The sequence below is a fragment of the Quercus suber genome, unplaced genomic scaffold (assembly GCF_002906115.3).
Source record: "Quercus suber isolate HL8 unplaced genomic scaffold, Cork oak 2.0 scaffold_218, whole genome shotgun sequence".
Lineage (NCBI taxonomy): Eukaryota > Viridiplantae > Streptophyta > Magnoliopsida > Fagales > Fagaceae > Quercus > Quercus suber.
The window spans coordinates 116,427-133,070 of record NW_027069676.1 but is presented as its reverse complement, the minus strand read 5'-3'; the positions used below and the strand labels follow the sequence as shown (position 1 = coordinate 133,070).

Below are 16,644 nucleotides of genomic sequence, written 5' to 3'. Positions count from 1 at the left end.
AAATTTTCTTTTTCTTAGATTTTTTGGTATAATTTAAGTTTTTTAATGACTACCTTAAAAAAAATTCATAGAGCCGCCACTATAAGAATTTAATATGAATGCGTGTAAACCTAATATTTTTCTAATACATGAATATGCTTCAAAATTATGAATAATGATTTCATCCTTACATCAGAAAATGATGGTTTTGCCCTTGTTGTGAAGTGAAACATATGTTACAAAACGGGGTGTCAAAAAATCTCTCTAAGGTTTCATCGATTTTTGGATTTCATTGGAACCTCATCTCTTTGCAAGAACTTGGAAATAATTGATCACAATAGATGCGGAAATTGAAGGACTGTATGTTTAGGAATGTGATAGTAAGAGTAGCTTGCATAGGTGTGCATTGATCACAAGTACATATAATGTTTAGAATGTTAGAAAGTTGCCAGACATGATATTTTATGATGTCTCCATTATAAATAAATAATTATTCAAAATTTCTTGTGAAATTATGCAATATTTTTATGATGTAAAATATTGTTATATTGAAATAGGTCTACTTGATCTAGTAGACAAAGTGTTGTAGCATTTTACTATTATTTAATTAAAATGAATAAATATGACAACATAAAATAAAGGTATGAGAGTCAATATGAAAAATAAGGGAGTTAGTGAAATTTTTAATCCCATATTGAAAATGAGAGACTCTTTTATTATTTTTAAGTGTGGTGATTAATAGACTGAAATGTATTGGAGTAGATATTGAGCTAAATATATGAGTAAGGATAGGGCCGGCCTAAGATAGTTTGAGGCCTAAGGTGAAAATTTTAAAGGAGCCTTTTTATATCTAAATATCATTTAAATAATATTTAGTTTATTTTTTGTATTATAATTTTTTTTTATTTCCAATCTATTATTAGTTATTACTAATTAATAAGACTAATTCACCCCGAGTGAGCTAGTGATACTTACTATGTAGATTTTACAAACTGACGTGTCACCAATAAAAAAAAGTTATTCAAAAATATTGTTTTAGTGACACCAATCATATTCCTGTCACATTAATTTGTAAGTTTTTTGCCATAAAATTTGTATTATTTTTAGCTTTTTTCATTCACTTAATAATGAATTAGTGATTGTGTTGTATTCCTATTAATTCATAATTTTTTTTTGAGTGGAAAATATGCTAAAATTACTACAAATTTTACTATAAAAAATTTACAAACTAATGTAACGTTTCAATAGAAAAAAATATTGAATTATTTATTATGATCGGTTACATATCAATTTATAAGACCTATAAGATTAAAAAAACGTGTAAATAACTCTCTCTTTTTTCAATTAAAAAAAAAAAACTTACAGCCCCATATTAATTTGGGGGCCTTTCTATATTAGGGGGCCTTAGGCCTAGCCTAAATGGCCTAGTCCTAGGGCTTGAGCAAGGAAGATGTGAAGGAAGGAGGTGTCAAAATTATATCCATATATTTTATTTAGTTTCTCTTTGTATTAATTCCATTAATATTGTGTTTGCACCAACAACTTTAAGAAGAATCATCACATGGAGGATGGAGCATACACAAGAGAAATCAAATGAGATTGTTGGAGATCTCAACAAGCCCTTTCACTTCAAGGGAGCCAACATCAAGAGGTGGAAAGGAAAGATCCTCTTCTATTTGAGTCTTCTCAAGTTCGCCTACATCGTCACTGACAAGAATCTTTCCAAGGCTTATACTGATTAGATGAATGAGGAAGAACTCTATCTCCATCAAGCAAAAATAGATATGTATATAAAAGATGAATACAATTATCGCTCTTATATTTTGAATTGCCTTGCCGATCATTGTTATAATTATTATGATACAACTTATAATTTTGCCAAGAAAATATGGAAAACTTTACAAAGAAAGTATGATATCGAGGAGGCTTGTGCAAGAAATACACTACCAGTAGATTTTTCTATTACCAAATGGTGGATGGGAAATTGATGGTGGATCAAGCACAAGACTTCCAGATGATTGTGGCAAAATTGAGATCTGAAAGCATAAAGAGTGGAGATAATCTCGTAGTAGTTAGCATAGTTGATAAATTATCACAATTTTGGAGGGAGTTTCAAAAGACTTTGCGACACAAACAAAATGAGACACTCTTGGAGATTTTGATCACACACATCCGTGTGGAGGAAGAAGTTAGGGGACAAGAAGCACTTATGATACAAAATAAAAGAATTAATATGACAGTTGTCCATCCTTTATTTACAATGGCTAGTTTGTTATGTATGGGACATGATGTATTTGGGCACTATGAGAGAGTACTTAAAGACTGTTATTACTTTCTTGTTAACTTTCTTAGATATAAATATTACTCCTTTTTCAATTTTTTATTTTCTAATTTTACTAATGGGCATCTATTAATAAACAATTTTAGAAAAAATCTTGCAAGGACCAGAAAAACTAACAACCTAAGCCCACTTAGAATAGTGGTTGGATTTGTCCAACTGTAGCCCAAAACAATGAATTTATAAGAGAAGGAAACAAACAACTAAAAGGTGACCCTGTCTGAGGAGAAAAATAAGGAAGAAAAGGCAGATCTTATTAAATGGATGAACCAATTTCTCAATACAAATTGGCCCGAGGAGACCACCTTTACATAAGAGATGTTACTGTTCACTCTCTTTTCTCTCATTGTTCTTCTCGTTTCCTTTTTATCTCTTGATTCTTGTGTCTTGCCCCCCCTTTTTTCTATAAACCCCTTTTTTCTTATATACTTCTCATTCTCTATTATCTCAACCATCCATCCTTACCTAACATGCCTCCTATCATAACACTTGTTTCTTTCTATATCTAAAGAAGGTGGCGGAAGGAATTTGCTTTACTGTGGCTTGCATTTTTCATGTTAATTCCTCATCAATGCAGCTGATAAAGTTGTTGCCCATCATTTAATGCGGAGGCAATAGGCTACTCCAAACTAGAAACTTCCCCTATGATCACAGATTCTCTCTCTCTCTTCATACCTTTCTCTCCACCTGGAATGTTTCAGAGTCCTATGACTCATCCCTTCCTCTCCTCGGGTGACCTTCCTCTTCGGGCCCATGGCTCATGGCATCTTAGCACCAACATTGCAACTTTTCAACTTCATCCTCGGTCCTCGAGCACCCATAATTCTTATAGAAAAATGAAAAACTAATTGATTTGTTTGAATATTTTTCAATTTTTCATAAAATGTTTTCTAAAATAGTTAATTAATAGATGCTCAAAGAGCACACCCATTAACTGGTCCTTTTTTTGGAAGGAAAAAAAAAAAAAAAACCATAACATTGCCTTAACCCAAAAGGAAAACCTTAGCATTGAATATTGTCAACGAAGAGGTTAGTGATTCCTACGATGGGAATTTTAGGATGTGGCATTCCTTAAAAAAAAAAAAAAAATTCTCAAATTATGAATGTTGAAAACAAGAAGAAAAAGAATAAAATCCAATGTTTTATTTTGGATTTTGGTGGTCTTGAAAAGTTATAGGAATAGGATGCGATCTTTGGCTGTTGCCTTAGACCAATTTTTAGAAGTATATATAGAATGACAAGTGGAAGGCTGTGAGAAGAGAAACCCTATTAATTAATTAACAGTTGAACAGGACAGCCCACAAAACCAAAACATGCTCCAAACATGGATTGGACTATTATTAATATGCAATTTAAAAATGACAAGTACTACTGCTCCCCCAATAAGGTTAGCCAATTCTTCTTCTACTTCTACTGACTATATAAAAAGAGCGATTTGCTCAATCTACAGTGTTTAATCTAGAGTGCTTTTGGTTTAGTCAATTTTTGTTTTTTGTGGAGCCAAAACAGTTCGTTTGGCTGACATGTGAAAACCAAATAAAAAAGAAAAGAAAAAGAAGGCAGGGATAATGGTGGTATATCAGCCAATTTGAATAGAGCAAAGGGGGTGGGGTAGATCGGAGTGAAGGAAGGCTTTGAGTTGAAAGGTGTTGAGGTGCAAAAATTCACAATGTTGTGCCAAGGCCCAAAACAACACAAATGATTGAAATCTAGAAGAAAAAAAAAACATTTGGGCTTTCAATAAAAAAAGGGGGAAGGCCCAAACCCATTAAGGGTCCATAAGGAGGGACCTAAATCCATGGATGGGCAAGCCTTGGGCCTCATGAAACAAAGGAAAGAAAAAAGTGCAACCTAGTCCTCAAAGGTCAGAAACATTGCTGGGGAGCCCAGGGAAAAAATTGGCACAGGATACTTGAGGTTCTCAGGAGCCTGGAATCCTTGGGATGAGCAGTAAGGCCAGGTTGGGATTAAGACAGCTCAAGGGGGCATGCCAAGAAACATGAAGAACAAGGACATATATGTCCCTATTAGCCACCCAATGATGCAGATAAAGGATCAGAAGACTTGGGAACCAACAACTCATGAGCAAGGGCCTAGTATGTTAGGGAATCCATGAAGAAGAACCCTGAAGGAAGGTGGCTGGGGATCTTTCATTCTGGTAGGAAGGAATCAGCCCACTTGGGAAAAATGACAAAGGGGAAAGTAGCCAAAAGGTGGGTCTGAAAAGGTGAACTCTAGAAGTTTTGGAAAAAAGAAAGATCAAAGGTTAGCCCTTTAGGACCCTTCAGAAGGGGAAAGTTAGTTGGGGGCTTTTGAAGAGGGAACCTCAAAAGAAGGAAATAATGAAGAATGAGGAAGGGACCAGCCACCAATGTTGCTGACACAACATTAATTCTGGTACCCAGGGGAGCAAATAGAGGGAATCAATGGTACCCTATAAACCCTAAGATGACACTATAAAAGGGGAAGCAGTCAACAGTGAAAGACATTTAGTAACAGTGAATTGGAGTAAAAATCCTTGAGAAAAAACTTTCTTAGAATTCAAAAAGAAAGAAAAGTGAGGGAAAACATCATCCGGGATCCTCAAACAGCCACTAGAGAACACACTCAAATTCAAAGGGATTCAAACTTCGCAAGTCTTAGAGGCCTGAAGAGCTATCTAAGTTTGTGATTTTTGAACTTATTTGGACCTTGTAACATATCCTGGTGGGCACGATGTATTATAAGAATTAAGAAAATAATGAAGTATTTCACATTATTTTAAGGATCCCTAACGTCCTATTTTATTCTTTTTTATTATTATTTCGTTCTTTTTTGTTCCTTGCTATTCAATGCGTATATTTTCTGTATATTAGAATGTATGTGTTGTAGGATTCGTGCTTTGTGCACCACTTGGTTTGAAATCAGGTCAATTTAGCTGCAGTGAACCAGGTCTAGTTCCTTAAAATAGTAAGCATGTGGGCCTAGGATCCCTGCTCAGCTACTTGGGCCTGTGTGCTAAAAAAAGAACCCACAAAAGGTATGATCTTTTGCTTTCTTTCTTTTTGCTTCTAAACTTTGCTTTTATTTTTCTTTCTTTCTTTCTTTCTTCCAGATCTTTGATATGTGTTATGGATAGGTGTGGAAAGGACCCTTCCAAGACTTCTGCTACCCTCTTCCATCCCTTCCAAGATCACAGCCAAGCGTGAGGAAGCTTAGGAATAGTTAAGTGGTGAGCGAAAACGGTGTCGTTTCATTAAAATAAAATAAATAAAAAATGGAAAAGCTCACAATTCATTGTATGAAGCAAGAAGACCGAGTGAGGCAAAATTGCCAATTTTCTTTCACCAAATATTGATGATGGTTTTTTTTTGAAGGTTGAAAGAAGGAAATGGAAAAGTAGAGAATTGATCTGTGGCATTGGTGTTTTCTTTCAGCTCACACGACAAGTATTTTCTATCTCTAAATTTCTCTAGAGTTCGATTGATTTCTATCTCTCTTTTTCTTTTATTTATTATACTAAGATACTAATTTCACAAAACTGGTAGTGAGCCTTTTACATGTTTGATGAAAGCTTTGACTCAAGGCTAGGAATTTTGCCAAAACCCAATTCTCTGAAATTTTAGTGGGTTTTTTCATTCTTGTTTTAGATATCCTTCTTTAATCTGTGTTGGTATTTGAATTTTGCCTGAAGTTTTGTCATTCAATCTCATTTCCTTCTAGCTTTGCCGTGGTTCCATCAATAGCAAATGGTCCACCTCTATCAAGAGCATACAGTCCATCTCGTTTACACCCTTTCGCTACTATTTGGTTGGTTGTCATGTCCTTTATCACAAAACCAATACCATCAAATTCAAAAGTGAAAGGAAAACTAGTTGTAAGCTTGCTAATAGAGAGTAGATTTTTCTTTATATCAGGGACCAATAAAACATCATTTAATTTGATCGAAGAAACACCAGTACTGATAGTTGCTTGACCAATATAAGTAATAGGCAAAGTTTGTCCATTTCCAACCATTACACCATCAGATCCATGATAGGGAGTTAAAGAATCAAGATTACTTGGATCGTCTATGATATGATCTGTTGCTCCCAGTATCTGGGAACCATTCAGAATCTTGACTATCAGCAATCTTTATAATTGCAAGTGCTTTTGGAATATTATCTGGAGAGAATGAATGGTTAAATTGATTAAAGCACTTAAGAGCTGTATGATTCCGTTTGTTACATATCTGACAGATAGGAACCTCATCCTTACTACCAATTGGCTGGTTACGAGACTTTGAGGTATTAAAAAGTCTTAGGAGTAGTTTGGTGACCTTAAGCAAAGCCACATCCTTTGGAATTGAATGATATTTGCCTTTCATTATTTTTTCTGTTCTTGTTGCTGTGCTGGACATAGAAGACCATTTGAGGAGCTAGTTGTGCATCAAGGTTATGTCATTTAGAATAACTCTCTAAGAGAGTAACTATTTCAGAATATGGTAGAACGGGAGGGCGAAGCATAGTGGTGGTGAACATTGCATACTCCTTGCCAAGTCCATTTAGAAGCCACCATGACTTCTTTTGATCCATAACTGGTTTGCCAATGGTAGCAAGATCATCATAGACAGCTTTGAATCGGCGTAAATACACAGCCAAAGTGTCAGTACCCCGAGTCATAGAAGTGAGCCGTTGCTTTAGTGCAAGGCTACAATCAAATGAAACTCGTACAAAGGCATGTACAAGTGCATTCCAGACCTCAACTGAAGTGTTGAGACCAACAACAATGCCAAGGACTTCTTCAGATAGAGTGGTTGTCAACCATCCTTTGACTAGACAGTCAGATTTTCGCCATTTCACAAATGCAGGGTTTGGATGTGGATTGGACTCAGCGTCCATGATAAACTATGATGGTGGTTTAGTTTCACCTGCAATAAATCCTTGAAGATCATAACTCTCAAGGATGTTTAGCATTTGTGTTTTCCAAAGAAGGAAGTTTGTGGAAGAGACGGAGTGATACAAAATTAGCAACATTTTGTGTCACTGGATAAGGGTACTCATCAACTTGAGATGAATTTGATGAGGATGACATGATTGAAAAAAGAAGAAGGAAATCTCTCTATCTCACCAGTGGCTCTAATACCATAAAGAATTTTGAGAACTCTGTCTCATGGTTGAGCAAAGAGATTTCTTGTATTTACTTATATAGATAAAATGTTAAAAGGTGGGATCTGTACAACATAACTGATGTAAATGTAATAAGAGATATATTAGGAAAGAGTAAGGAAAATATGGAGGAGATCATGCCTATCCTTGCTGGGCATGTTAGAATTTATTTGAAATTCTATCACTTTGTTGCTGATATCTTGTTGTTCTGCTGAAACTAAGGGAGGAAACTATGGAGGAGATCACGCTATCCTTGTTGGTCTGCAGAAACTAAGGGTGCCAGCTGTGGTCTTGAATCTTTGTTGTTATCAGAAATAAACACTTGGCCTCCTTCCGTTAAAATTCAATGAAAATTCAAATTTCTATTAGACACGCTTATACTTATTTGGATTTAAATTTGACTGAAATTTAAAGGTTTGAGATATAGTGTTTAATACCAATAGTTTTTTTTTTTTTGGAGAAAGAATACTAATAGTTTTTGATAATTTTATAGTTGAAGAAGAGAAAATTTAAAACTTGGATATTTTCATTGAAAATACTAAAAAGTGCCAATTAATTGATTTACAAAACTTTTGACTATTGCCAATAGTTAACAGAGGGACATTACTCTTTATTTTTTTTGGAGAGGAAATAGGGGACATTACTTATGGTCCATCTGGATTGAGTGGAGTAGAATAGAGTAGTATAGATTTGGCCAAAAAATAATCTATTTTTAGCAAACTCTATTCTACTCCCTTCTAATCCCTCTTCATCCATACGGGCCCTTACTTTTGAAGTTTAAGAGGATCCCACAATTGCATGATATTTAAGAGGGGAATTAAAAAAAATTATTACTAGAATATATGAAATTCAATGTGTGTAAATAACATAAAGTTAATACAAAATTTGATGTGTTATGAACACATAGATTTGATATGTGTCAAGAACAAATAGATCATTTTCAAAACTTCTATATATATATATATATATAAATATATATAAAGTTCATTTTCTAAATATTGGGCATGAGTTAGCTCAACTGTACAATATATGGTTTTTGTATAAGAGATTTTTAAGGTTGAAATAACTGAGAGTTTTTAGCTGCTAAAAGTCATGTTCTATTGCATCCACATCCTCGCCCGATTTTATAATCCATGTTTCTGCATTGGAATTGGATTGGGTTATAAATAGTGCTGGGTAAAACATAGTCCAATGAAAGGTTAAGAACGCTTTAACCTCCGCCTCCAATGAGATGAGAGTGAGAGCTCAGACAGACAAACCGACTACTGGCGCATTCGCATATCTCTCTCTCTCTCTCTCTCTCTCTTAGCCGTTGAGTTTCAGTTTCCCCCCTCCTCCATTTTATTTAATCTAAAACACCAAAGTCTTCATTGACTTTCTCTCTCTCTGAATTGAATTCTTTACGTTTGTCTCTCTCTGACCATATATATAAATATAAATATAAATATAATTATGGCTCTGAATTGGTGTTTGATTCTCACACCATGAGCGACTCTCAGTCTCGGAGCCCCATCTCCTCCTCTTCCTCCTCCTCCGCCACCGATCAGGTGAGACCCATTCCTTCAATTTATCCAAACACCTTCTCTTTTATTACTATTTACTAATTTGATTGCTTCAAATTCTTTTTTCTTTTATTTGACTCTTTCACCCATCATTTTATCGATATCTGATTGCTGATTTATTATAAACCCAATTTTCATTTTTTTTAGAATCAGTTTAATTTCTGTGTTTACGCGGTTGAGGCTTTTTATTTTTGGAAAAACTAACTATGTGTGTTTTGATGTATTTTTTTTTTTATTTTTTATTTTTGTATATTTGTGAGTCTGATTGTAATTCAGCAATTAGTGGCAAAACTAACTGTGTGCGTTTAAATGAATTTATGGGATACTTGTGATTCTGTTTGTAATTCAGCAATTAGTGGCAAAACTAACTATGTGTATTTTGATCTATTTATTGTGTACTTGTTAGTCTGATTGTAATTCTGCAATTTGTGCCAAAACTAACTATGTGTGTTTTGATGTGTTTTTTGAATACTTGTGAGTCTGATTGTAATTCAGTAATGAGTGGCCAAATATGTGTGTGTTCTGATGATTTTACTGAAAACTTGTGAGTCTGATTGTAATTGTTTAATATGTGAATAATTATAGAATGTGAGCCGGAGTCAGAGAAGTGGTGATGGTGGTCAAACGTTGGCTTCCGGGTCATCACGTCACTGGCGTGATATTTTCTGGATGGCGGTTTTTATGCTTCATATGGTTGTTTTGGGATTTGGCCTAACGGTTCTTGGGCTCAATAGGTTTCAGAAAAAGGATAGGCTAAACATTGATAAGTATGCTGCTGGGATAACAGAACACCATGAGGGCTTGACGGAGGATTACTGGCCGATGTATGCTGTTGCTGGTGGTGTTGGGACTGCTCTTGGATGTGCTTGGTTGTTGTTACTGGGTTCACGTGCGAATCAAATGATGAAGTTTACGGTGCACATTTTGACTACATATCTTGCTGTGATTAGTGTTTTGTGTTTCTGGGGCGAGCAGTTCTTCTGGGGTGTTGTGTTTGCAATTGGTGCTGCTTTGCAATTCTTGTATATCATATCGGTAATAGACAGGTATAAAATTTGAATCTGCCTTGTGTTTATGAGTTTGTATTAAGCTTATTTTTTACAAAGATGTTTGCTAAGGAATTTTCCTAAAATATGTTAATCGGTGCATGATTGTAGAATACCTTTATCATTGAATCCTGATTTGTGAAAAATATACCATAATGTTTTAACTTTCAATAAATAGAAGTGTTTGTTGCAAAGCATATTCATGAACCATCGGTGAGTTAAAGAGATGTGTTGATTGGGACTAGGGTTTAGTATTTCCTTGTAATTGTTGCTCCCCGTTGATGGCTTTTCATAAAATGCTAGACAATGAGTATGAAATTGGTGATCTTGCTCCCTTGTATCCTTTCTTGATTTTGAAAATAAACTACGGATGTGAAAATTGTGATATTGCAGGAATAGTGGAGATGAATGTTTTGTAAGTAGCACCCACCATTCATTTCAATGAGGTTTAAAATCATTGGTGGTCTTTTGAAGGGGTCCTAAAATTTTGTCTGTGCTATAATTGAGATGACAGGGTTTTTCTAGGTCCTGAAGGCATATATTATATGGGGATCCTATCATATCAGCAACGTGTTGGAGTTTGTGTTAATCATAATTTTGGGGTGTGGTAAATTTTAAATGGGGCCTTTGTGTACTGATTCTTGCTTATTTGGAAAGGTACTGTATTGGGTGCTTGGGGGGGGGGGGGGGGGGATTTTTGCATTTAGCATTATTTTTGGAACATTTTAGTTAGTTGTCAAGTTTGCAAAACTATTTAGCAAATTAGCATCTCGAGGCTCTGAAACTCGAGTTTAATGTGAGACTCAAGTTGTAAGTGGTGGCAATCTAATGTGGAAGAAAAAAATCCACGTGGAACTCTAGTCTTAGAAACTCAAGTTCCTTTGCTAAGAAAAAACAATTTGCGAGTGCTAGGCGTTTTCTTCTTTGTTCTTCTGGGTTGCTTCCTTCGGGGTTCTTCTTCTTCTTCTTCTCTCCAGACTGCTTCTTTCTCTATAGAACTTGAGTCTGAGAGACTCTAGTTCCACGGGGAAAATAGGCCACATTTGCACTCAGAACTCGAGCCTTCAAGGCTCGAAATGCTAGTTTCCTAAATAGTTCTAAAAAGGTGCTTACTAACGAAATAGTTTCTCAAATCATGCTAGAGGGCAAATATCCCCCTTGGGGAAGAAAAGAGGGGGGGGGGGGGGGAATTATACATGTTAGAGATGTGCTGCAAGTAGTACCAAGTTGTTGGGGTTTGAAGCTTTCTTTTAGTTGAGTTTTTTTCTTGGTGTAGGGGTCTTTTTTACTTCTTTTTTATATGTATTTTCACCAATATTTTTGGTTTTTAGTTCCATTAGGGACCTTAACTCCACCTGTGTTGTGCTTAGTGTCATATATTTTGTTCACAGCTGGTCCCAAGCTCAGGAAAAGGAGGAGGGTTGTGGTAGGTTACTAGGTTGATAGTTAGTGTAAAATTTAGTCACTCTATTATGATTGGAAATAAGCAACCCCAAAAAGTTTGGGACTAGGGCTTTTATTGTTGTTGTTGTTGTGTAGTTCCATTAGGGACCTTGATATGAATGCCCTACCAGTCCATCCTAGAGTTGTGTAATATAGCTCGAAACAGACTCATTTTCAACTTTTGATTAACATTTTTATCCTTAGTTATTTGTTGTCTCTCTCTCTGTCTCTCTCTCTCATGAATTCTGTGGATAAATCAGTATTGGAGAAATCAGATCTTCTTCTGTCTTCTTTTACTACAAAGTTGTTCACCTAAGTACATGTTGTTCATCTATAGACTGCCATTTACCATGCTGGTGTTGCAAAAATCTGTGAAGATGGTGTGGAGTCTTCCTGAAGTTATGAGAGTAGCATATGCATTCATGTTTGTCATGCTTTTATGGATGGGATTATGGTCTTTTGGAGCAGCTGGTGTTGTGGCTTCAAGCTTGGGTGAAAGTGGATGCTGGTGGCTTCTTGTGGTGAGCTGGCAAGTTTTGCTCTTAATTCCATCGGTTATTGTGATGAGAATTTCAAGAAATTTCCACTGGAATAAGCCTGAGTTAGTGATAATACTAAATATTTCTTTTGTGCATCCAGGTTCTCTCTGTAAGCTTATTTTGGACTGGTGCAGTCCTCTGTAACACTGTACATGTTATAGTTTCTGGGATGGTGTTTCTTGTTCTCATCCATGGTGGTCGCGAAGCATCATCAATACCTCCAAATTCCTTGATCAAGTCTTTACAGTATGCTGTGACAACATCTTTTGGCAGCATTTGCTATGGATCACTCTTCACAGCTGCTATTCGCACTCTACGGTGGGAGGTGCGCAAGTCAGTTTTTGTGGCTGTTTCACTATCTTGCTTTCAAATTTTAGTGTTTATTTAGTACCTTTTTTGTTTTCAAAATATATTTCAGATCAGGGGAGTTCGGTCAAAGATTGGCAACAATGAGTGTTTACTTTGCTGTGTTGATTTCTTATTTCATCTTGTGGAGACTCTTGTTCGTTTTTTCAACAAGTATGCCTATGTTCAGGTATTACTTCTCTGTTTGTCTTCTCTGTCATGTAAGTAAGCTATATGAATGGCGAAAATTATTTCTGGTATTAGGACATGCAATCAACTCATTTCAGTGAAAAAAAAAGATGGTACAAGGAAAGCTTAGTGTTGCCTATGTTTGTGGAGCTGAACATTGGCAACCAATTAACAAACTTTACATTGTTGATTTATCTGAATCTGGATGTTTGGATTGTTCAGTGGGTCCACTCGGAAATAGATTCTAAAAATGTGAACAATAAGTTATAGGCTCATTAGGTCATAATAAAAAATGGTCCAATTGAGATAGAACATTCAAGTAAATTAAAATGCTTATGGTTCATGCATGGTGAAAATAGCTGCTTTAGAGCACATTGAAGGCTTTAGTATTAGGGAGCAACCCAAAAGGCGACGGCAAGAGTTATTACAAAAGTATTTAAAATCTTATGCAACCAAATAAATTGGGTTTGTACTATTAAACTTGAATTGACAAGGGTTCTTGTTTGGACTTTTTAATTCATTGGGATATTGCATCATGGATAGTAAACTTATTTGGGTTTTGAAATAGTGATCATTTCATTCGTGAGAATGTGAGTATAAGCAATGTTAATTAGACCAAATGGAATCTCCCCCCAACATAACTAAAGCAATCATAGGGTCCAATCACACGGTTTTTTGCTAAATATTGTTATTTAAAAAAATTGGGAAATTGTTATTGTTTAATTTGGAAAAATGTTATTTTAAAAAATTAAATGTTCTCTTAAAGACGTGATTTCTGTTGAGTTGGCAAGGCTTACATGGCATTTGAAAAAAAAAAATCCACGTGGAAGACACGATTTCCACATTTTAACTTTATTATAGTTTACTATACATCATCCCCCTCTTAGCTGTCCTCAAACCTGTATCTCAGCTCCCTCATCAATGTCAAGATGGATAAGCGGAATTACCGAATTAGAAGGGAAGATAGGGTTTGAAATGAGGAAATTTGCTTATGGTTGGTTTGGTTGGGTGGAAAATGGGATGGAAAATTGGAAGTTTTACTTTATTTGGTGTGGTGGAAAAGCGGGAGGATGAAAAAGGGGGAGGGTGAAGCCTACCAAAAAATTTCCTCCCAATTTGGGAGGAAAAGTGTGGGAGAAAATGCTGTATCTTTGGAATTTACTATTTTGCTCAACCTTTTCTATCCTCTCCTTATTTAATAAGGGTATAATAGTAAATTTCTTCAAATAACATTTTCTATCCTTTCACATTTTCATCCTCTTTACCAAAACACACACAAGGTACATTTTCTACCCTATTAATTTTCCATCCTCCCAACCAAGTGGAGTCTCAAAGATAGGGGTGATCCTCATTGATGAAAAGATGAGGGAGAGTGACTCACGCACTTGAGATGGTTTGGTCATGTGCAAAGGAGAGTGATTAATACACTAATCAGAAAAAGTGAGTTGATTTAGTAAAGGGAATGAAGAAAGGTAGAAGAGGACTTAAAACAACAAAAGTAGTAAATAAGACTTTGAATAGCATAGAATAATGGAAAATAATACATGTGGTTGACAACTAATCTGAAAAGAATACATAGCTGATCCCAAAATTTTGGGTCTAAGGCTTGGTTCATGTTGTTATATCAAATATTTTTCTTTTTTATTTCTCTCTTAAATAAAATAGATAAAAAAAAGAGGAAAATGATATGGGTACAAGAGAATTATTGAACGTATGGAATTTAAAAAGCTATACGGAGAGAAAAAAAGAAGTTGGTGGTTTCAAGTGATGTAAGGGTTTTGGTTCATTTGGATTTTGGGTATGGATTCAGATTGATTTATTTGATTGGAGGTTGTGCTTGTTAGTTTGAGAGTTGAATTGGTTGTGAATTGTGTTTGTCGTTTGGTAGTTCTTGAGCATGGTTTTGATTGGTTGGTAGTGGTTGGGCTAACCGATGGCCTTTGGCAACAATCTTTGCTGATTGGTGTTTGGTTTGGGTGGTTTGACTTTGTGCGGATGTTATTCGGCTGGTTGTGTTTGTGATGGCTTGGGGTGGAGCTTGGCAAGTCCATGATGGTAGATGCGTTTTGTTCGTGGTTTGTGGGGTTGTGTGATGATTCAGTTGTGGTATCAGGTATGTTTGGGTAGGTTGTGAGGTTTTTGAAGGGTGGCCTGTGGTAGAGATTTGGTTTGTGTGCTGGCTTTTGTGATGGTGGCATGGGGTTTGTGTAAGTTGGCAATTAGGGGTTGATAGCAGTGGTGGGGCTGCTGATTGCTGCGGCAGCTTTGGCAGGATTTATGTAATTGAAGATGATGGCATCAAAGTTTAGTTTTGAGCATAGTGAGAACAGCAAAGGCTTGTGGTTCTTTCTGTTTCTTCAGTTTTCTGTTGTTCTCCCCTTCTAGAAACTCCAATTTGGCTGCCAAGCATGATACATTTGTTGCGGAAGAATGACCTGGTGGACTGAAACCAGAAACTGGTACAGATTGATTTCACCATCAGAACTAAAATTGTGTCTTCAAAACAGGAGTTCACTGCAAATATTTATTTAAAAGCCAAGTTAGCTTTGCAAACTTAGTAGCATAAAAGTTGAAATCATGTCTTAAAGACATGATTCCAAGGGCAGAAATCCTGTCTTCTATTTGCAATTTTAAGAAAATTCTAGTCTCCTATATAATTTTTCAAAAAGTGCATTTTGCCAAAACATCATTATTCATTAGTTTGCCAAAACTCTTCTTTCAATTCCATATAGGTGCATTGGTTGTGTTTGTCTATAAAATAATTATTTGGTAGTAGTGCATTGTTTTAAATAATCAATGTAAATATGGAGTATGGACTGGAGTTTTATTTAACAAAACCTTTTTTTTTAATAATAAATTAAAAAAAATTAAATTGTTTTTCTTTCTTATTATTTTAGGAAAGGTCATTATCTGAAGAAATAAAAATACCTAGAAATCTCTTAACCTTCAAAGATGGTGCAAGAGGAAAAAAAACCTACACAAACAGCCCACCTTTTCAGAGAAACACAAAATGGCACCCCAGCCTTGAACTTCTACTGCAAATTGAATTGCATTTCAAGTTAATATCTTAAATTCTCTTACCTTAAGTAGCTTTTGCCTTCCCTATATATGTTGCTCTGCCTCTCTCTTTAAAATATCTGATTGGAAATGCATGTGAATGTCAAAAACAATAAATTAGCACCTCTTGCTTTCAAAATGCTCCCCTCATATTTAAGGGTTACTATGTCAACCTTTTGCAATTACCATGATCTCTTTCTTCTACAATTTGAGCAGCCTCAGTCTGGGATGGTTGACTCTTATATAAATAATTTTTTTTTTCTTCCTTTTGGATTCAATCAAGAATATGATGTTTCTTAAAGTAATTCATTTGTCATCATCTACTGTCATTTCTAAAACATTGTTTAAGTGAACCCCTGTTCTCTTCAGATTGCTGTTTATGGCAAAAGCTTTAATCATTCAGCAAGGGATGCTTGGGAGTTATTTCAGTCAACTGGAGTAGAAGCACTTGTTGCCTATGATTGTTCAGGTGCTGTTCTACTAATGGGCACTCTTATGGGTGGGCTTGTTACTGGAACCTGCACAGGAGTTTGGACATGGTTTGAATCGAGGGACAGAGTGAGCATGGTTGGGTCCACTGCAATGTTGATGGGAATGGTCTTGGTAAGCCTTACTACTTGGTGTTTTTTTCTCCCCCTTTCTAGCTTAGGATTCAGATTTCTATTCTGGGTTTAAGTATGGGTGGTATTCGTAGTTTTTTCATTGAATTTAAGCTTTTTCAATTGGTGGTTGAGGAAGGAGGAAATTTTTACTCCTTACGAATTTTTGAATAGAGCAAACACTACATGAAGTCAGTATTCATGGGTAAGAATGCTGCATTATGGTTGATGAAGATTATAGAATACACGGTGGTCGGAGTCAATCCCAAACAGTTTTTTACGCTTAGGGAAGGAGGCACTGCGTACACTTTACACCGAGGATCAAATTCCTTGGTCAGTTTCTATTAGTGTCTGAACTCAAAGTTGGCGGGTATAGAAGATTTGTCATAATTCCTGGAGGCGAAGCACAAAATGGTTGGAA

At 35.6% G+C, this 16,644-nt stretch overlaps 1 protein-coding gene across 1 annotated transcript; it reads left to right on the top strand.

Annotated features, from left to right (window-relative positions):
* Positions 1–8,537: 8,537 nt before the first annotated feature.
* LOC111999281 (uncharacterized) lies at positions 8,538–16,227 on the top strand (the record flags this gene model as incomplete). Its single annotated transcript, XM_065779796.1, is given in 6 exon segments — positions 8,538–8,990; positions 9,591–10,051; positions 11,832–12,015; positions 12,134–12,358; positions 12,452–12,568; positions 15,994–16,227. Coding segments are annotated over 6 exon segments (1,284 nt in total), but the record flags the coding sequence as incomplete, so codon positions are not given.
* Between the last annotated feature and the right edge of the window lie 417 nt (positions 16,228–16,644).